The sequence below is a fragment of the Carassius carassius genome, chromosome 1 (assembly GCF_963082965.1).
Source record: "Carassius carassius chromosome 1, fCarCar2.1, whole genome shotgun sequence".
Taxonomy (NCBI): domain Eukaryota; kingdom Metazoa; phylum Chordata; class Actinopteri; order Cypriniformes; family Cyprinidae; genus Carassius; species Carassius carassius.
In genome coordinates, this window is record NC_081755.1 from 33,597,253 (window position 1) to 33,618,311 (window position 21,059).

Sequence of the window (21,059 nt, forward strand, 5' to 3'; positions counted from 1 at the left end):
AATAGGTCCTAATGCATTCTGTGTTGTCTTTTTTCACTGGATTTACATGGGCAGCTCTGCAAAAGTGGTATTGATACAAATACTTCAGTTGTTTTCTTTTCTTTTCTTTTTTAAATAATGTCCAAGTTAATCACTTTAGCAAAGTTTGTTCTATTTTCTGCTTATTTTTAAAAATAAAATAATAATTTTTTATGTTCAATAAATGTACTGTCCTTAAAATTTTTTAATAAAAAAATATATTTTATAAAATACAGAAACAAATTTTTTTAATAAGTATTCTGAATGTATTGAAGGAGATCCAATAATAGTAATAATGTTTAAAGTAGTAACAACAGATCATACTTTATTATATGATTAATATATATATATATTTTTTTATATGATGGTTCCATTTAAACATGGTGATTATCTCTAAGATGGACACCCAACATAATATATAATATTTACCATCTGAATCTGAACATGTCATGTCAACAAATGGAAAAGTCAGCCATCTATTAATTATCATGTTAAATACTGTGCGCCTTTAGCCCCAACAGCAGGGGGCGCTTTTTACCCCAAATACCGTACTTTTACAAATTCTTTCATTATTTACAAAACTGTTGCTTTAATTATCTTAAACAAAACAGAAAATCGTAAAGAAGACTTTGTCTCAAAATATACGCAATAATTTGAGCAATTCTACAACCTTTTTAAAAACATAAAATATTAAATCTAGTAAGCACCTAATCAATTTTTTGCTACTGCGCGTGATCGCTAGAGTTGGGTCCGAGTCCACCTTTGTCGAGTACGAGTCAAGACCAAGTCCTTAAACATTAAGTCCAAGTCCGAGTCCAAAAGGGGCCGAGTTGGACTCAAGTCCGAGTTCTTAAAGGCCGAGTCCGAGTCGAGTCCTTAATGATGGCATTATGAATTTCTTGTTGTCTTGGAGAACTTGCATCATAAAGTTGCACTGCTTGTTTGATCAATTCTGGTCTTGCAAATCCTGCAATGCAGAGCTGTGCAGCATCTGTTGGTTGCTGATGCTGTCTTTGGTACTCGGTTGCATCAGTTTTCGGATCACCAGTACACTGAACAGAAAACCATTTCTTTCGGACGCATCCGATTTGAGAACCGATGAACTGATGATACTGTGCATGCGTGTAATTTTTCAAGTATTTTGTCAAACATCGGAAAGTGTGATAAAATAACTATATATATATTTTTTTTTTTTTGCATGTTTCTAATCTGTATATTGTAGATTATGTATAGGCCAAAGGGGTTTTCTGAGAAGTTGGACAATAATTAAGACTCTATAGACTCTATGTTTAATAGGAATAAGGGATGATTTATGAAATATCTGTACTGTATTTATAGTTAATGATGACACATTCACATATTGAGTTTGTAGTCAACAGAACATGAACACGAGTAGAGCCGCTGATTATACTGAACTGCAGCACGTGCCGGTTAGAGTGATTCTCGTTCTCGAGTCAAGAACCGGTTGCATCGGTTTTCGGATCATCAGTACACTGAAGCGAAAACCGTTTCTTTCGGATGCATCCGATTCGAGAACCGAGGAGCTGATGATACTGCGCATGCGTGATTCAGCGTGAAGCCGACTGACACACAGAGCGTCTGAACCGAACTGATTCTTTTGGTGATTCATTCTGAACTGATTCTTTGCTAATGTTATGTAAACCGAGGGCTTGAATGAACGGCAATCTGGCGAAACGTAAGTTCATTTAATAACAAATCCTTCGCAATGGATTATGTATAGTAAGTGGATCATGGTTTCTGTGTGATGACACCTAATTTATTTACTTTATATCTTCAAGACTTAAATCCTTGTATGCACATTATTGCTGTTACTGTATTTGGGTGCGTTGTTGCAAAACTTAATTGTAAACTTTTCATGATTATGAGGTTTTTAACTGACTGAAGTTATGATTACTGACTTTATATATTTGAATGTTTGATAGACTTGACGCCATTACGTCATCACCAATGACGTCAGTATGTCGAGCGTAAAAGAACCGGTGAACCGTTTTTTTTTTTAAACCGGTTTATTGAATCGAATCTAATTTCTCATCTCAATTTTATGCTGGTTTTATTGTTACACATGACGCGGACTCGACTGTACTCTGAATATTTTCTGAGTCCAAAATGTTCAAGTCCGTGTCAAGTCCGAGTACAAATTCACCGAGTGCGTGACAAGTCCGAGTTCCTTCAAAATTGGACTCGAGTACGAGTCCAAGTTCGAGTACCCCAACTCTAGCGATCGTGTCAAAGATCAGACAAATAAACACATGCATCTTGAAAAGCCGATGTTTTGCAAAGTGCTACGCAACGTTTTTGTGCCATCTAGTGGTTCAGATGAAAATATTATCAATGGTGCCTTTAGCCCTGTTGTACCCTAAGCTGCCTTTCCGAAATAATTAACACTTAGACTAAAGTATTCATGACCATTTTACCTGCTGTAAATCAGTGATACCACACTTGTTGGACATTTTAGAGAAATCGTATTAGAAGGCCCAACACAGAAACAAAGAGACAAACACGTACACAGACACAAACACGTATGTTAACACATTTAGGTGTCCACATACTGTAGAATGTACCAAGAGTTGATTAGCTGTAAGATTAAGTTACTGCAGCTGGCTAAAGAATGACATGACCTCGCCCTTTGCTTGTGTCCTATGTGTGAGGGACGTTTGGACGGACAATCAGACAGACAGATCAGTCCACAGAAGGAGAGGACAGGCATGTAATGAGAAGGACAGGCATGTAATGAGAAGGACAGGCAATAAGAGCAAACAGAGGGGAAAGGGAGAAAGAAAGAGACATTACCCCTCTCCTTCCCCACTGCCTCCTGCACTGTAGGTGTTGAGAGATGATCAGAGACAGGAAGACAGAGACAGACAAAGCCAGAGACACATACAAAGACACACAACACACACAGAGACAGAAAAAGGCACAGGGAAAGAATGGGGGTTTTGAAGCAGGAGAAATATCAACATGAGACAGAGAAAACAATCACAAAATAATGGCAGAGCTCCTAGTTTGGTTTATATGTGGACACCTAATCTAGTGTGAACACTTAAAACAATTTAAATACAAATTCAAAAATACATATATGCAAACAGAGTCCAAAAATTCACTTTTTGCTACACAATGGTTGGCAAATTGGGAAGAACTTATCATAAACATAGACTTTTTTTTTCTCCAGTCAAAATATTGTATTTAACATGATTTACCAAAACACATTGTGTATTTGTCCCTATGACAAAATTTAATAAAATAAGGCCTCTATTTTCTGTGGTGGTCACAAAATTACATTTTCCAGTTTCTAGAAAATTGGTCAATTACACGTTCATTTACTCGCCAAAGCCTCTTTTTACTTGCATTTGATGCTCTGCAAGTGCTAATTTTGGACTCTGTTCACAAAATACTAAATAAACATGCACAGATACAAACACACAGATATGAGTCACTCCCTGAAATTGAGTAAAAGGTTAACAGCAGACTCTGTGAGAGACAGCAGAGATATGGGAACTGTTCCCACGCTCACAGCCAGGGAGCACCAGTCACCCCAGAGCGCCTGCCGGTCTGAGCGCACTATTGCTGTGTGCACAGAGAGGGAGAGAAAGGGCAACTGGAGAATCTTGCCTTGATAGCAAAGTGTACAGAGTTTTTTTTTTGGGACAGGCAGGCGCATCCAAATGCCTCTTTATGAATCGCCTAAAAACATATTTCATGCAGGACCTAAAGACGTGGGTGCAAATGGAAGAGAGGTTGGTGGGATGGTGGTAGGGTAAAACAAGACTCAAGGATTCAAGTTTCTTTAAGAAAGTCATGCTGGGAAAGATAATCAGTGCAGTTTGCAAGCTCTATTTGTCCACTCAAACAATGTTATTGTTTCTACTGCTTTATGTCTTATAACTCAAATTTGAGTTCTAGAAATATTGTTATTGTTAGGTCTTAAAATGTGGCATGAAAACATTTAAAAACAAAATATTACAGTACATCTTTATAAACTACTCCACACAAAGTCTGAAATATTGTACTTCAGTTTTTAGAGTTCAGATGCCAAAAAATACATTCGGTGAGAATGGGAATTTCAGCATCAGATTCTACATGAACACTTACAGAACAAAATTATTTGCAGGCATTTTACACCTTAACATTTAATTGTGTCAGACTTGTGTGAACAGGTTTTTATTAATATAATTCTGACAGCCATTCATATTTTGTATGCATGATGCATGTCATGTGTTGTGTTTGTCCTCCTAGTCTAAAAAACTTTTTGTGGGAAAAATGTTTGCACATTTACAGATTTACAGTTGTTCGGTTGACTGAGGAGGATGTACACAAACACATAGACAGAACCATATAATATTACTATTTCAAAGCTTTCAGATTCTGGTATTTCAGGAAGAAAAACAAAATGATCTGGGTTCATATTTCTTCAATTCATGCTTTCATTCTGGTCATCTGACATCTCGATTCCCAGAATCTATTCTCATGCTCTTATGAAGTCTGAAAAAGAGCTTTTACATGCATTTGTTTCTAGTTTCATATTAACAGATGCACCTTTCTGACCTCTCCCTCATATTAGCAACTCTCTCAGTCCAGTGGTTGGGCTGTATGCTTCCGCTGCAATCAGATACACAACCTGGAACAGTCATTTCCCTTTATTCCTCTTGTCAGCTTTCCTGACCACCAATCATAAATCCCTTCTATTTGTTCCTGCCTTTATTTGAAGTAGTTTGAGAATTCCTGATCATTTCAGTTTGATCTTAACAATTATTAACGGTTATTTTCTGCATGGACTGTGACAAAAAAACATACTACACTGGACCCAACTATAAAACCCTCATCACACGAATAAGCATTATAACTAATTTCACATGCAAAGAGATCACCTAATCATAAGAGGGCTCATTTACATAAATCAAAAAATATAGAGGTACATAACTAACTATAAAAAGACAATCAATGGTATAATATTGTAGTATATGGTCTCTTAAATGTTTTACCCTTGCTCTTTTGTTTCTTTCTTCTTACTGTCTGTTTTCTCACAAGTTCCAGGTATGTGGCGTAAAAATGGAGTGTAGAAATACCTGAGGTAAGTGTGGCTGGATGCTCCAAAGAGTCCTGGGCACTAAAGGGTTAAAGGTGCCCAGGTAGGGTTATCACCCTCATGGAAATGGGCCCAAGTTCACCTTCCCAGGCACTGGGCAAAATGTTGTGCATGATGGGACAGGGTGGGGATATTGGTTGACAAATTACCAAAAGGATATCTGTGGCTTAATGTGTGTGTTTTGGGAGGTGGGGGAGGGGGTGTGAAGAGAGGAAAAGATAGGGTCAAAATATGCCAAACGCACAGAACTGGGTTGGGGATGGAGAGAAAGGGAGAGAAATGGTGAGAGAGAAAAGAAAGAGATAGAGAGACAGCTGGGTTGTATGGGTAGCAGGCTGGCGCTCCAGGGTGGGAGAGCTGTGCCGACTGCACAGGCGTTTGACCTGTAGGGAGCAAGATGAGGAAGGACGAGGAGAGGCAGCAAGCAGGAGAGGAGAGAGGGGTGAGGCATGAGCGCTGGGGCCTTGATGACACTTACGTGAAGGCGAACGCCACCAGGGCACCACTAACCACTATAAAGTCCAGGATGTTCCATAGGTCACGGAAATACGAGCCTTGATGCAGGACAAGACCTAAATCTACCATCTGAAACAAGAGAATTATTTTGTAAGTGCACTGTTGTCAAAAGTTTGAGATTTTTGAAAGGAGTCTCTTCTGCTCAACAAAGCTGCATTTATTTGATCAAAAATACAGTAAAATTTTGAAATAATATTACAATTTAAAATAACATTTTTTTTTTTATATAAAAGTAAAATGTAATCTATTTCTGAGAATCTTCAGGAGCCATTGCTCCAATCTTCAGCGTCACATGATCCTCCAGAAATCATTAAAATATGCCAATTTACTGTTCAAGAAATATTTGCTATTATCAATGTTAAAACAGTTGTGTTGCTTAAAATGATACAGGTATATATTTTTGAGGATTATTTAATGAAAAGAAAGAATTGTTTTTTTTAATTAAAAAAAAAAAAAAAAAAAAAAAAATATATATATATATATATATAAAATCATGATTCCCACATTTGTATTGTAATTCTTTTTTATGATATTTCCAGAAATCACTATTTAAAATTCACAGACATTTCTGGGGTTTCCAAAAGTATGTGTAACTATATTTACTTGAAATGAATATGAACCCTATAGTACTTCAGATTATTGCATAACACAACATGGAGACCAATAAACAACTCTTTAAGTACAAAATACACAAGTATAATTTGTTGAAGGGTGAAGCATAGACCATCATACCCCAGACAGCTGTGCAGGATAGATACTTACCTTAATGAGCATCTCAAAGGTGAACACACCAGTGAACACATAGTCAAAATACCGCAGGACCTGCAAGCACATTGTTAGCAATAAAATTAAGTCCTTAATGACAGATCAATATGACAAGATGAATATAAAGAATGATAAACAAACAGATGAAAATGATGGAGAAATAAACTAATAAATCAGGTAATGATTAGAAGCACAGATGGATAGATAGATTAAATGGTTTCTAGTCCAGTAGACAAAAATAAACTGAGCCACAGAGACATAAAGAGAGGACATTGAGTTGTGGGACTGTCTCACATTGTTGCGGGGGGAATCGGGCCAGACAGGGTCTTCAGCGGCCAGGGCAATACTGCTCATTGCAATGACCAGCAGAATACACATCTCAAAATATCTGAGCGTGACAATATAGTGGCACAACCTCCGAAATCTACAATGGAAGTTCATAAAAAGACCTGTTAACAACAAAAACAACCACTTCTTTTGAAAGAAAACCTGTTTAATTTAATATTAAAAAATCAGAGACGAAAGCAGGTGACTCTATTCAGTTTTGTTTAATGTCAACATGATAGAGTGCTTGCACCCTATTTTACTTCAATATTTAGAGAATTGGAGGAATTTCCCAATTAAACAGGATAATAAACAGTAGAAAATAAGTAGGATATGACTTCATTTAATCCGTTGGAATTGATTGGACTTCGAAAAGTGGTCATTATATACCAGATCTTATTAATATTTTTATTATAGGTAATGCAATTTTAATATTGACCAGCTGCAGTCACAGTGCCAGGACTGGCAGTAAATTAGCAATTTTCACAGAGATGTCTGCACTCACGGGTTGGTGGTAGACAGAATGAACATTGAGGTGTAGGGTGGCATGGGTTTAGGCCCCCCATCATCTTTCTCATCATCATCATCGTCACCCTTTGTGTCCTCCTTCTTGGGCAGGGGCTCTGTGTTTGCATTTTTATTGACTGTGGAGATGTGCGGAAAGGGAAACAACATAGTAAGACAGATGATTAAGACGATAAATAAAAAAGTCAGCTCTTTAGCTCTTTCTCTTACCCTGTAGGATGGCATTACTGGAAGGGAACATCGGGGGAATGTCCACGGCAGTGTAATCCGGTTTCATGCCCAGGTGACCAGTGCTGGTAACATTAGCAGTGGTAGAGGAGGGCTTGGTAAGAATGAGGCTGCTCTCTGTGGCAGTATGTGCCAGGCCGGCAGTGTGGGCACTGTTGGCTAGATTGAGCAGACTATCATGAGGAGTGGAGTTACTAGGTGGCTGGGTGGCAAGCTTGCTGTTCATGGCATTGTCCAGGTCCTCACTGTACTGACTGTCTTGCCTAGACAGAGTCTTCTGAATGGGACGAGTGGTGGAGAGAGTGGGGCCACTTCCATGACCATCCCTGGAAAAAGACGACAGCAAGATTATACGTTTAAATCATGCTTGTTAGGAACCCTTTGAAATGCTATTAACTGTGCCACTTATAAATATGTAGAATACTACCAATCAAAAATCTGAGGTCGGCATGATTTTTTTTCATGTTTTGTAAATTTTTTACAAAAATATGTACTTTTTAAAACCCTGGACCACAAAACAAGTCTCAAGTAGCACGGGTATATTTGTAACAAAAGCCAGCAATAAATTGCATTGGTCAAAATGATTGATTTTTTTTTTATGCCAAAGATCACTAGGACATTAAAGTTACAGGTTGTAGGACCTGCCACTAGAGGGCGCACTATCAAAACAATATCAATTGCGTGGTTTGATGACGCTAAGAAGGAGCGTGGAATGATGGGATTTGTTGTCTTCTACCCAACCGCTGACGGCCATCAATCAGAACGAAAGATAAATCATGGATTTAACGCAAGTTCAACGATTTGCGCGAGTAGATTACATACAAAGTCAATGCAAAGACGTGATCAGACTATGGTTCAGACGCGTCCTCGGGCGGGTCTAGAGACGCGATGCCCCGCGTTTGGCGTGTATGCCCCATAATACTAATCTTGTTAATCATTATAATATCATAAGTTTTCTGTAAAGATGCGAATCAAAACAACTCACCTGTCGAGTAAAACACAAGTGAGATTGGCATATCTTTCTAGTTGAAGTTTGTCACGAAGCTACTTCCACATTTGTCCACTACACTGTTGTCATGTGGTTTCTACGTTAGTAAAGGCGGTAACAAAGGGTAACTAACATCATGGACAGCCGACTGAACTGCCCTGTGTCACTGTTTAGAATGGGTTCTAAAACATTAGAGATATTGTTAGTAATCAGCTGGACAAAATATATAACACTAGCCTAGTGGTTTTTGGATATTTTACTGCAAATATCTTACAAATTGTACATTTAAGTAAAAAATCATGTTCCATGAAGATATTTTGTTATTTCCTAACGGAAATATATCAAAACATCTCGGTTACGTCATAACTCTTGTTCCCTGATGGAGGGAATGGAGACGTTATGTCGTGATTCACTTGGGAGCCCCAATCTTCTCTGACTTTAAGAGAAAACACCAATGAAATTTGGCTATTGGAAGAATACACATATGGGATTTTCAATCAAGCCATATGAACACCTAGCACAGTACATAGGCTGACCGGTGATTCGGGCAAGCTAACACCAATACTGGGCCTGTCATCAGACTGCTTCACCCACTCTGACTGCGGAGTTGCTGGAGGATACTCGACCATGGTTTGCCATCTGGGGAACTTACTAGAGGAGGAAAAAGGTGATCGCATCCCTGGGTGAGGGCGAATGGCGCAGCAAGCGTGACACTGGCCAGCTTTCCCACCACTTACCTTTTACCCAACACACTGGCTCAAACAAACAAAAAAAAAAAAACACTGTCTCAACGCGGAGACTGTAAAATCTCGCAAAGTTGTTCAGTGTTGCCCAGCCCATAGCTTTACAGATATCTGACAAGGAGGTGCCGTATGACAACGCATAGGACAAGGCAACACTCCATGTGGTGTGAGTCCTCACCCCCAGGGGGCACGGCTTGCCTTAGGATTGGTACTCCAAGGTGATGGCATCCACTATCCAGTGGGCCAACTTCTGCTTGGAGACAGCCTTCCCTTTCTTCTGACCTCAATAGCAGACAAAGAGCTGTTCAGAGCTTCTTAAGCACTGAGTGTGGTCCACGTAAGAGCACTGCACATATACTGAACACTGCAGTGCCAAGGCTGGATCTGCCTCCTCCGAGGGCAGTGCTTGCAGGTTCACCACCTGATCGCGAAAAGTCGTGGTGGGAATCTTGGGCACGTATCCAGGCCGTGGTCTCAGGACAATGTGAGAGTAGGCACGCCCGAATACAAGGCACTCTTCCCTCACCGAAAATGTTCGGAGGTCCCCAGCCCTCTTGATGGAAGTGAGCGCATACAGGAATGCTGTCTTAGCAGACAGGAACTTAAGCTCGACTGAATCCAGCAGTTCAAAGTCCAGCCAGGATGATAAAGAGCTCCCAGGAGGGCACCAGAGGTGGCCTAGGAGGATTTAACCTTCAGACACCCCTCGTGAACCCTTGTGCTTTCCAAGGGACTGGCCGTCCACTGCATTGTGATGTGCTGCCATATAATAATAATTTGATACATTTATATGGCGCTTTTCTGGGTACTCAAAGCGTTTTGCAATAGCAGCCAAATACACTTTAAAGGTGGAGGGTAACAGCCTATGCTCCAACCTTTCTTGCAGGAAAGAAATCACTGTTCCAATCGTGCATCTCAGAGGGTCTTCTCGTCGAGAAGTGCATTAGTTTGTGAAAAGACTTCCACTTCAGTGCATAGGCTTGCCTTGTCGAGGGAGTTCTAGCCTGAGTGATGGTGCCCACCACTGCTTGTGGCAGACCACTCAAGTCTACCGTGTCCCATCCATGAGCCACACATGGAGGTTCCACAGGCGGGAGCCACATGGTGCCAAGCCCCTGCAAAAGGAGGTCCTTCCTCAAAGGGATGCACCAGGGATGGACTGTCGCAAGGAGCATAAGTTCCAGAAATCAAGTCTGGATGGTCTCCCTTGTAATTTTAGGAAATCTGCTCTTTTAGTTGAAGTGCCCAGGACAATCTCTGCAGACAGGGACACTGCTGTCACGCCAACCAGAACAGCTTCCAGACAGATGATAAATGGCTTTGTGGAGATCACCTGTTGCCTATTTATACCTGTATGGCATTGGCATTTTCTCTTAAAGTTAGAAAGGATTGGGGCTCCCAAGTGAATCCTATAATGTCGTAATGATATAACTCATAGGAATCGATAGATAGGGAACTTCATTTTTTATTAGTACCCCAACTCTTAATGCATCTTGTTTCCTTCATGAGCATCAGTGAATGTTTGAACCTTTTTTAATTTTAAATGAGTCCCTCAATTGTCCTCACTGTGAAAAGATGGATCTCAAAATCATAAAGTCATTGCTGGAAAAGGATCAAATATGCAAAAGATGCTGGAAAACTGAATATTACGCAGGAGATGGAGGATTTTTCTGAAGAACAGTTCTCAGTTTAACTGTTCAGAAAAAAAAGGACTCATGAACAACCATCACAAAACAGAAAAAAACAGTCCTGCATCATTCAGGTAACCAAACACCATATTAAGATCCAACTTTTGAATGGGGTTATTTTAATAATTTCAGCATTTTTTTTGTCTTGTGGAATAAGTGTGAACATCTTTTATGTAAAATATCTTACTCAGGACAATACTAAATAAAAAATAACATGCATTTTTTATGATCTCTCTTATAGTTTTAAATTACTCACATTTTCACAGATTCTGCAAGGAGTTCAACTTTCAAGTTGCACTGTGTATTTATGTATATACACATATATACATATATATATAAATTGTATATACATATATGTATAGAAAATAATTTATATAGATTAATTTAGACTAAACTCACTTCCTGGTACGGTGTCGCACCCCTCTCTCTTTTCTTCCTTCGCCCTCATGGCGATGATGTCTGTGTTTCCGCTCTCCTCCATCTGCATGCTCACACTCAGGACCTCTTTCCCTGCCCTTATTCCTGTGTCTCCTCCCTCTGCCCTCTCCCTCTTCCTTAGCAGCTTTATGGTGTTGGCGAGCCTGGCTGCAGCGCTCACCATGCTGATGTCTGCGGTGAGACTCTCTACCCTCCCCATTGTCCTCTGAGCCTAAAAGACTCCGACGGGATCCTGTGGAGTCCCCCCTTTCCAGTGCTGTCCAGGGCTCAGACCCTCCACCTCCTCCTCCACTCTCCCCCTCATTGAAGTTGAGCTGTTTGTGCAGGAGCTGATGAGTGCGCTGGGGCTGGCCGTCACCCGGTCGAGTTTTGTTGGTATTGTTATTACGGTTCTCCTGAGGGTCCACGACCAACGGCCGGTCCAGATGTGTCTTCATATCGGGACGAATGTGACGAGAGTATGAGACCTAGAGGCATGATAAAAACAAAACAAAGGCCACACATTTGTCAATCAAATAAGAACTTAATTTAAGACAACTATTAACCAAAATATTAAAGCTGTAGGACTTTTGTTCTTGTGTGGAACATAAAATAAACTATTTTGAAGAAGGATGGTAACCAAACATTTGCTGGTCTCCACTGACTTCAATAGTATGAAAAAAAAATTCATACATATATATAAATTCATATATATATATATAGAAAGTCAATGGGGACCAACATTCTTCAAAATATTATCTTCTGTTGTCAGCAGAAGAAAGAAATTCATACACTTGGATCTTAAGGGTGAGAAAATGATAACTGCACTTTTATTTCTGGGAAAACTAACCCTTTCTTATCTATTTATTTATATACATTCTATTTATATTAAAATAAAAAATATTAATATCATGATACAAATTGTTTAAAGAATTTATTCAGTAGACTAATCTTGCTTTAAAGGATAATGGAAAAAAAGACTGAGAACTGAAAATCAATATTTTTGTGTTGAACCTGTAAACTGGGGGTCACTGTATACACTATTATTAGGAAACACATTAAAAAACGCCAATAGCAGTATACTGGTTAATGCAATAAGCTTCTAATTATTTTTATATCATGCCCAATTTATTCCCCTTTATTGTTCATGAATGGTTGATATTTAAATTTGATACTATTTGGTCTAAACAAATCAAAAATTACCAATCTTTTTATATGAAACCAATCATAAAATAAATTAAGGAATCACAACACTATAAATGGATATTCATTTTGAGATTGGAGATAATATTTAAAACAGTATTATTAAATGTAAAGAAGTAAAATCCACTAAAATAAATAGTGGAAAAGTACAATATGCAGTTTTTGACCCATGCAATGAAAACTTTTTTATCAGCTGATAACTGATATTTATATCCATCCTCTTTGACCAAGCATGTCTTTCTCCGTCATTTCTTCTCACCTTCCAGCGATCTTCAGGGTCCAACTCATTGTAAAGCACCTCTCTGCTGTTCACCAGGGTCTGTCGTCTCAGCTCACTAGTGCGCTGCTCCCATACCGACTTACAACCTTTGTGGTTCTTCTGTTGCTCTTTACTGCAGGAAAAAGAGAGAGACACAGAGAGAGATAGATATTTACAGTAGATCTGAGATCAGTAATCACCAAGAGGGAAAAGTGAGGTTGCTGTAGATACCACGGGCTGAAAATGCCCACCTACAAGCTACCAGCTACCATTTGTTAAAGAGGATGATTGCACCGCTTGGGTCAAACTCACTCACAGAGCACACACACAGAAAGAAGATAACTATAATAATTCTGGGAGTGAACACATCACAGGCGCCCAACCCTCAGAGCAAAGCATGTGAAAGAGAGAAAGTAAAGGAGATAAGAGGAGAATAGCAGGTGATGAGTAGCAGGATGAAGAGAGAAGAAGAGATGAGGAGTGACAAACCCATCCCATCCCACCCAGCGGTCTGGAGAACAGAGCGGGGAGCAGCACAGAGAACCGAGGAGGAAATGCACATGTCGAAAAGGCTGATGGGAGAAGAGTGGGAGGTGTGGGGCGAACAGAGAGGCGTTTCGAAAGAACAGAAAGAGTATAAATGAATAAATACCAGTCCAGAAAGTGTTCTGTTGCATCAAGACGCTCAGAGCTTACTGTCACGCTGAGGAGGAAAACAGCATGTGAGAAACACAGAACATCTCTTTGCTCTCCTCCCTTATTCACAAGTTCGTCCGCACTGATACACACATATTCTCTCACGATTCTTCTCCTCACAAATCCTTGGATGCATTGGCACACTGACAAACCGGAATCATCCTCAATCGGTCTGTGCCTCTGCATGCAAGTTGTGTGTACATAACTGTGAGAAGATCACAGATAAGCTTGTTGATGGACAGGAAACACAACATTACAGGTCTATAGGACCAAACATTACAGAAAAAAAAACATGTTTCTTAAAAAAAAAACTGCTATCTGTGTTTTGGATCATAGTTATTTTTTTAGCTGTCTATGTTCAAAAACATGGTTCTTTGTGACTTATAGTTTATGTTTGGGTGAGTAAGAATTTTATTTATTTATTTTTATTTATTTTGTGTTTTTGGAAAGAAAGAAATTCTTTAATTCAGCAAGGACAGATCGATTTGATCAAAAGTGACAGATGTTTATAATGTAACAAAATAATAATTTTTTTTTGGACTCTTGTTTGATTGAAACCAAAACAGCCAGATTTAAAGTGTTGCTGTTTGTGTTTTTGTTTAGGTTTTTTTGTCTATTAATGACCCCTCTGTTTCTTTGACTGCTACAAGAGCAACACATAGTCTGAACACACACAAACAAACATAAAAGGAAGACAAAGAAATTGTGGGAGAGAAAATGTGGCAGCAGGACAAAGAGAGAGATATGAAAGAGAGAGATATACTCACGCAGCAATGGAGAGGCTGGCTGCAGACAGTGGGCTGACCTCTGCTACTTCCTTGGCCGCCTGAAGAGCCATTTTCTGATTGGCTGCTTGCTCTTCCTCCTGTTCATCCTATACATGGAGAGAAACATGAAGCATATTGGTTCAAATGTGATGCACGCTGGTGCGTAGGAGTGTGAAGGATAAACTGTCTGACAGAGAGAAGGAGAAACATGGTCATTGAGAGTTCTCCAATTAGTGCCTTGTGAGTTAATGCAACCACCATAATAAAGAAAGTATTTAACTGACATAACATTTTTAACTTTCTTATTAGAGATTCAACATTGATTTTCCCATCAGAAATGTATGTTATTTATATAGAATGTTATTTATTTGCTTGTTTGTTTGTTTTTAACCCCTTATCCATTACCCCAAAAAATCAGTTTACCTTGGTCAGCTCTTGTGCATTGGCCAGATTGTCCACAGCGATAGCCAAGAACACATTGAGCAAAGTGTCTGTTCACAGAAGGGTTAAGGAACATCATATCAATGCTGCACTGTTGGATGTGCTGATGAATGAAACGAAACACCATGTAAGCATGCAATATTATGTGCTTGGATACAGTTGCCGAAGAGTGTAAGAACGATGAAGAAGACTGAGAAGACCATGCCCTTCTTGACTCCGCCCTGAGACTCGATCCCATCATACATCACCATGTTCCAGTCTTCACCCGTCAGGATCTAAGGTGCAGAGAGAAGGTCCATAATCACAAAGGATGCCATGGAAAACAAACAGAATGATTGCACACTGTTCGATGACCACATATGCTCACCTGAAATACTGTCATTATTGCTGCAGGAAAAGTATCAAAGTTTGTAGGTGGTGTCCCGGCTTCAAAATTAAACCTGAAGAGAAGAAATGGCGGTTATATTTTTGTTACACAGAGTATTTCCATGTCAGGCCTTATTTAGGGTCTGGACTGGTGACCCATGTGTTATTATGTGTATTGTAGTGTTATACTGACTGTCCTCCAAAAAGCTGCATGCCCAGCAGAGCAAAGACCACGATGAAGAGGAAAAGGAGGAAGAGTAAACTGATAATAGATTTCATGGAGTTCAACAAAGACACCACCAGGTTCCTCAGAGACGCCCAATACCTGAAAAATGGGAAAGAAGAACATTTAAAATGATTAGTCCTTCTTAAAACAGCTCGAAGGGACAAAGAGTGGGACGGAAAAACAGACAAGGGACTCGAGACGTGAGAGACTCACTTGGTCACTTTGAAGATCCTCAGTAACCTGAGGGCTCGTAACACACTGATCCCAAACGAGGTTCCTGGCTGGATCATAGACCAGAGCACCTCGAAAATGCTGCCACAAATGACCTGTCCCCCACCACACACACACACACACACACACACACACACACACACACACACACACAAAGACACACACATATATAAAACACACATTTAAAGCTCATCCAATAACAACAAGCCACAAAACAAAGACCCCTTACCCAACGTCAAACACTAACCCTTATCCGTTTCACACAGTTATTAAAACATCCAAAACACTGGAATACTGGTTAAGGAACTGATTTAGTGCAGTGAATTACATACATACAAACAACTTCAGTAACTACATCAACATTAAGACCTGAAAGAGCCATGAACGGCTGGTATAATGTTTTGGTTTCCTTCAATTGTTTTTTGGATTTAGCAAAAGAAGACGGAGGGATGGGGGAAACTCACAATGCAGTCAAAACAGTTGAAGGAGGAGTGAAAATAAGGACTGGTCCCCAGCCCATACATCTTTATACACATCTCTGACATAAAGATCCCCAGGAAGATGAACTCAGCAAAGTCTGGATTGAGGAGAGAGAGAGAGCGAGAGGGAGGGAAACAGATAGAGACAAAGGTCAAAGATACAGAGAAAAGAAAGCAAGCCACATTTGAAAACACACATAAATGTAAATGTATTATATGGGGGGAGGGGGCAAATACTTTAAATAAATACTGCACGAACACAGTTTTTAAAAGCAAGAAAATGTTGATTTCAAATGACAAAGATACTGTTCAAATAACAGATATGCTGTTTAATATTACAATTAGGAAATTTTATGGTTGTCAAACTAATTGAACATCCACTGTTAATATCATGAAAATGCTATTCAGATAATTTTAAGTTTTCAAAATGTAATACCATTGAGGGTATTACTCAAAGGGAATGTCAAATGCGATTTCATGCATTCTGATTTATTTACACTGCTAAAGATTTTGATTCTTGTGTTAAACATGACCAAAGTCTCAAAAAAGGAGTCGGATGTATGAGAAAGAATTTCTGAGTCAAAGACACTCCTTCAGGGTAAGTATCCAACTTTTTCTTCCCCTTAAAAGAGGGCGCAGCCATTTGTAAATTCTATGGGTCTTCCTTCCATTTTGCTGCATGATAATGAAAACTGGTGTGTTTTATCATACTATTTTAATGCATTTCTTAATCATGAACACACTGGTTTGACGTGCTAACACTTCAAAAGCTTTGCATGCTCGTGACCCTTCAGCTCCAGGAGCTTCATTCTTTTAAGACTGTTTTTTTACAAATCTGACAAAACTAAAGAGTCCTCTGAGATATGAAGGATGCAATACTACAGTAAGTACTCAAGATTCATATAAGATTGGCAGAAACTTGGCATAAGTGTGTTATGTCTGCTTTAATGAATAACAATTAATGGATAAACAGAGATACAAGAAAAGAAACAGAGTAAAATCTTCAGAAAGTAAAATAAGAAACTATAAACAGGAAAATAAAAAAGTAAATTAAAACATCATCTCTCCATGCATCTACATTCAATGAAAGAAACTTCACAGGTTCGAGCACATCCGCATAGAAAATAAATCTTCAAATTTCTGCAGATATTTCCACACACTATGCACAAAAAAGACAGAGAAGTCTGCATGTTCTGTGTGGGTCAACTGTAGTAATGAGAGAACAGACAGATGGAAAGACTTACAGAGGAAGTCGGAGAGCTTTTCAGGCTGGTCGTAGTGCACAGCAGCCACACACAGAGTGTTGAGTCCCACCAGACACAGCACAGACCAGTAGAACGCCTGCGTCTTCACTATGTGCCTAACGAAGAATCGCAGCCGACGCTCCTTTTTATGGAAGGAAGAGCCCTCCAGTTTGGAGCTCTTCAGACTGCCCCGTGCAAACGGAGAACCTGACGGTCAGAAAAGAAGCAGTTAAGCAGAGTGACAGGGAAACAAAATACAAGAAAATTTAATTAAACCTGAAGTTCTATCAGATATGACATCTGAAAATTATGGATATGTTATGGGTAATTATGGGTAATTCAGGTAAATTCATCAAAATGCTTTTTTACTCAAAATTTTCTTCTAAAAATATATTTTGTAAATCAATATACATACATATATATATATATATATATATATGCAAATCAATCTTTTGGAGCATGCTGCAGATAAGTATTTACTTATTGAAGTTCACTAATAACAAGAACAATCTCTCTGTAGCCTTTAAAAGATGTTAACATGGGAGCAGTGTTATTCAGGTGAACAATGCTAAAAAATGGCACAAAATAAAAGATGGTACAAGATGGTTATTTAACTAAATTATATATATTAAATATATATGTAACCCTGAACCACAAAACCATTTAAAAGGGTGTTTTTTATTTTTATTGAGATGTATACATAATCTGAAAGCTGAATCCATCGATGTATAGTTTGTTAGGATAGAACAATATTTTGCTGAGGTACAACTATTTGTTATTCTGGAATCTGAGGGTACAAAAAAATCTAAACTTTGAGAAAATTGCCTTTATAGTTGTCCAAATGAAGTCCTTAACAATGCATATTACTAATCAGAAATTAAGTTTTGATATATTTACGATAAAAATTTTACAATATATCTTCATGGAACATTGTGTTTATATCCTGATGCTTTTTGACCCATACAATGTATTGTTGGCTATTGTTAAAAATATACACATACTACTTATGATTGGTTTTGTGGTCCAGGGTCACACACATATTTGATATATATATAAACTCAAATGCACCTATATCTCCATCTCCATCCTCTGCATCCAGCAGGTCTGCTTTACTCTTCTTGATGGTAGGCCTCCTTCGCGTGCCTGTGTTTAACAGACCACAGTCACATACAGATATACGTACAGATTCTGACAACCTTAAATATTAATACATAACTGATAAATAGATGAACAGAAAGAACTAAATGAGACAACTAGGAAGTGCAGTGTGTCTATCACATGTCTGCTGTAAGCTACAGACTGACGGCCCATGTAAATGTGCTCAGGAACACTACATTAACTGTGCATACGGACCAGAAGTATACAATATCACCCCCTCAGCAAAGCCAACACGCTATTGATCTCTCTCCTCTTTAACAATGGGAAATCAACACCTAGTCCCAGTGAGGGAGCAAAGAGAGGAGCAGAGGGGGATGAAAAGGAAGGAAGGATAGAGGAGTTCACGTAAATACCGTCAAAGGGCATCCGGTCATCTGGGTCATTGTCCTCGTCAGCCAAAATCACTTCCTCTGTACAGAATCAAAAAAGATTCAAATCAAACCACTGCAAAAGTCATGAAAATGGGGACAATTTCTAGTGCTTAAAAGAAGCCTAATTTTGAAACATTTTGTACGTTATCAGCACGTTCCAATACTGACTCACAAGTGTAAAGACATCCGTATCAAAAGAGACAAGCTACTATCTGAATTCTTGGCTTTAGCTTCCCTTTGGAGTAATTAAAGGCTCTTTCTATGGCATTTACCTGCTTTGCAGATCCACTCCAGATATCCGTTCAGCTCTCTCTCTATCTGTTGCTGACGCTTCAGCTTAAGAAACTCTCTCCTGTTCTCCACGCGCTCCCTTTCTTTGGCAAACTCACTGTATCACATACACATGCATGCAAACGAATGGAAAAACACACAGTGCACATAAATACTAATTATTTTGGAGATTTTTGGATAGGGAAAAAAATTCATTCCTACTACTTCTAACTATTTCTATTACACCTATTTATTTTTCTGCATGTCAAGTGTGGGACTTCGCTATAACATGTATATAAGATGTTGAGGCATAATTCTAAGCATTTTAAGCTTTGGATCTCTTTATTGATTGGGCCTTTTTAATAAAGAGTGTGCCAATTAAATACTGAAATTCAGGAATTTTATGTACATTTCATGAATGAATGAACATGTATTAATGTCTGAAACGACACAAAAATAATCTGGGATTCAAAATGTAATGTAAATCTAAAAATAAGTTACAACAAGAAATGATTAAGAAATATCTCAGATTCTGCACTAGCTCACTAATAAAATCAAATTAAAATGTGACACTGATGTTAACTTATTTGTACAAGAGATCAGTTTTTGTTTTTCCCACTGAAGCACAAGATGCTATTTTTGACTCTGTTTTTATTTATATTGCTCTGCTGATAATACAATTAAAAAATATAATGAAAAGTTCTATTATTGTACCTTTAAAATGTTTAATATAAAGTAATTTTCATTTGTGGTGGTGGTACACCCAAGATATCTACCTCTGCATTTGCTAAAAAAAAATATATATATATATATATCAAACAAACAATATATTTTTTTAAATCATAAAATCATAACAAACTGTATAGTTCACATAAAACCCCCAAAACTATCAAGAACGCTTTAATTCATGAGCAAATCAAACAATGCACCTTTGAAGACCTGAAAAAAAACAGCAGAATTTGAGCAGAGCTCACACTGAGAGAGGTTTCTTACCCTGACAGCACACCCAGCACAAGATTGAGCATGAAGAAGGAGCCGATGATGATGAGGGGGATGAAGTACATCCAGTTCCATGCACTCCCTGAAGCATCATTGCTCTGTAACAGCATAAAACAGCCCAGTCAGTACCATGAGGCACACATCCAAACACTTTTTCTCTCTCCAGCTTTGAGTACGGTTTGTCTTGCGTTTTGTTCAGCTCACTTCCAATGGTGTCAAGTATAAAGACATAAGAATGTTTGCCATTTTTATTTGGTAATTTTTATAAGGTGACAGGAAATTTGACCCCACTAACCGAGGATGAGAACATCTATGACAGAACGGTGTCAGATCCGAGGACACCACGTAACATGTGACATGCAACCTGAGAATGGCAACCATCTGGCTGGGGCCGCTTCATCTGTGGTACACACAGCTGGGTGCTCAGCACCGCTGCACCCTGTCACTGCAGAGAGGAACTAATGGGCAGCCATCTTGTGTGGCATTGCTCCACTGGCTGCCTCTAGGGAAGAAGCCCAGGCTACAGAAGCCCCGATCGAAACAGCCCACAAGTGCTGCTTAGGAAAAGTGGAGATGGTGTTACAATATCTGCACATTTTTGGTATGTAGGCATTTCAACGAGACACATTTTGTTTTGAAGGAATAGTTCACCCCCCCAAAAAATGAAAACTGTGTCATTATTTACTTATATTATGTCGTTCAAAACCTGTATGACTTTCTCTCTCCCAAGGAACACAAAATATGTTTAGAATAATTTCCAGCCTACTCTCTTAGAAGTGAAAATGGATGGGAACAAGGATTGTCAAACTCATAAATGACACAAAAAACACCATTAAAGTATAATAAAAAATAGGCCATATGGCTTGTGCATTATATTCAACAATTATTTAAGCGTTCTGGAGCTTGTGATAGCTGCGTTATGAGGAACAAACTTAATTAAAATTGCTATTCACTCAAAATCTTACACTTCCATTGAATGTAAAAAGCAGCTTGGACATTGTGCTAAATATTTCCTTTTAAAGTTTTTTTTCCT

The 21,059-nt window shown here is 38.7% G+C and overlaps 1 protein-coding gene across 21 annotated transcripts in view; it reads right to left on the minus strand.

Annotated features, from left to right (window-relative positions):
* The window catches only part of cacna1aa (calcium channel, voltage-dependent, P/Q type, alpha 1A subunit, a), a 111,817-nt gene that overhangs the window by 50,240 nt on the left and 40,518 nt on the right, over positions 1-21,059 (minus strand). For 16 of the 21 annotated variants that reach the window (XM_059557043.1, XM_059557040.1, XM_059557038.1 and 13 more), the window contains exons 7-26: positions 20,021-20,124; positions 19,030-19,145; positions 18,740-18,796; positions 18,297-18,371; positions 17,229-17,435; positions 15,970-16,082; positions 15,488-15,600; positions 15,242-15,373; positions 15,050-15,122; positions 14,840-14,957; positions 14,665-14,732; positions 14,242-14,348; positions 13,431-13,481; positions 12,779-12,911; positions 11,299-11,804; positions 7,463-7,806; positions 7,233-7,371; positions 6,698-6,827; positions 6,401-6,460; positions 5,601-5,707 (exon numbers count right to left, since the gene is read on the minus strand). In XM_059557043.1, coding sequence (XP_059413026.1) covers positions 5,601-5,707; positions 6,401-6,460; positions 6,698-6,827; positions 7,233-7,371; positions 7,463-7,806; positions 11,299-11,804; positions 12,779-12,911; positions 13,431-13,481; positions 14,242-14,348; positions 14,665-14,732; positions 14,840-14,957; positions 15,050-15,122; positions 15,242-15,373; positions 15,488-15,600; positions 15,970-16,082; positions 17,229-17,435; positions 18,297-18,371; positions 18,740-18,796; positions 19,030-19,145; positions 20,021-20,124 — 2,753 coding nt within the window. The remainder of the gene's footprint in view (positions 1-5,600; positions 5,708-6,400; positions 6,461-6,697; positions 6,828-7,232; positions 7,372-7,462; positions 7,807-11,298; positions 11,805-12,778; positions 12,912-13,430; positions 13,482-14,241; positions 14,349-14,664; positions 14,733-14,839; positions 14,958-15,049; positions 15,123-15,241; positions 15,374-15,487; positions 15,601-15,969; positions 16,083-17,228; positions 17,436-18,296; positions 18,372-18,739; positions 18,797-19,029; positions 19,146-20,020; positions 20,125-21,059) is intronic. The other 5 variants (XM_059557056.1, XM_059557054.1, XM_059557055.1 and 2 more) reach the window with 1 other exon arrangement.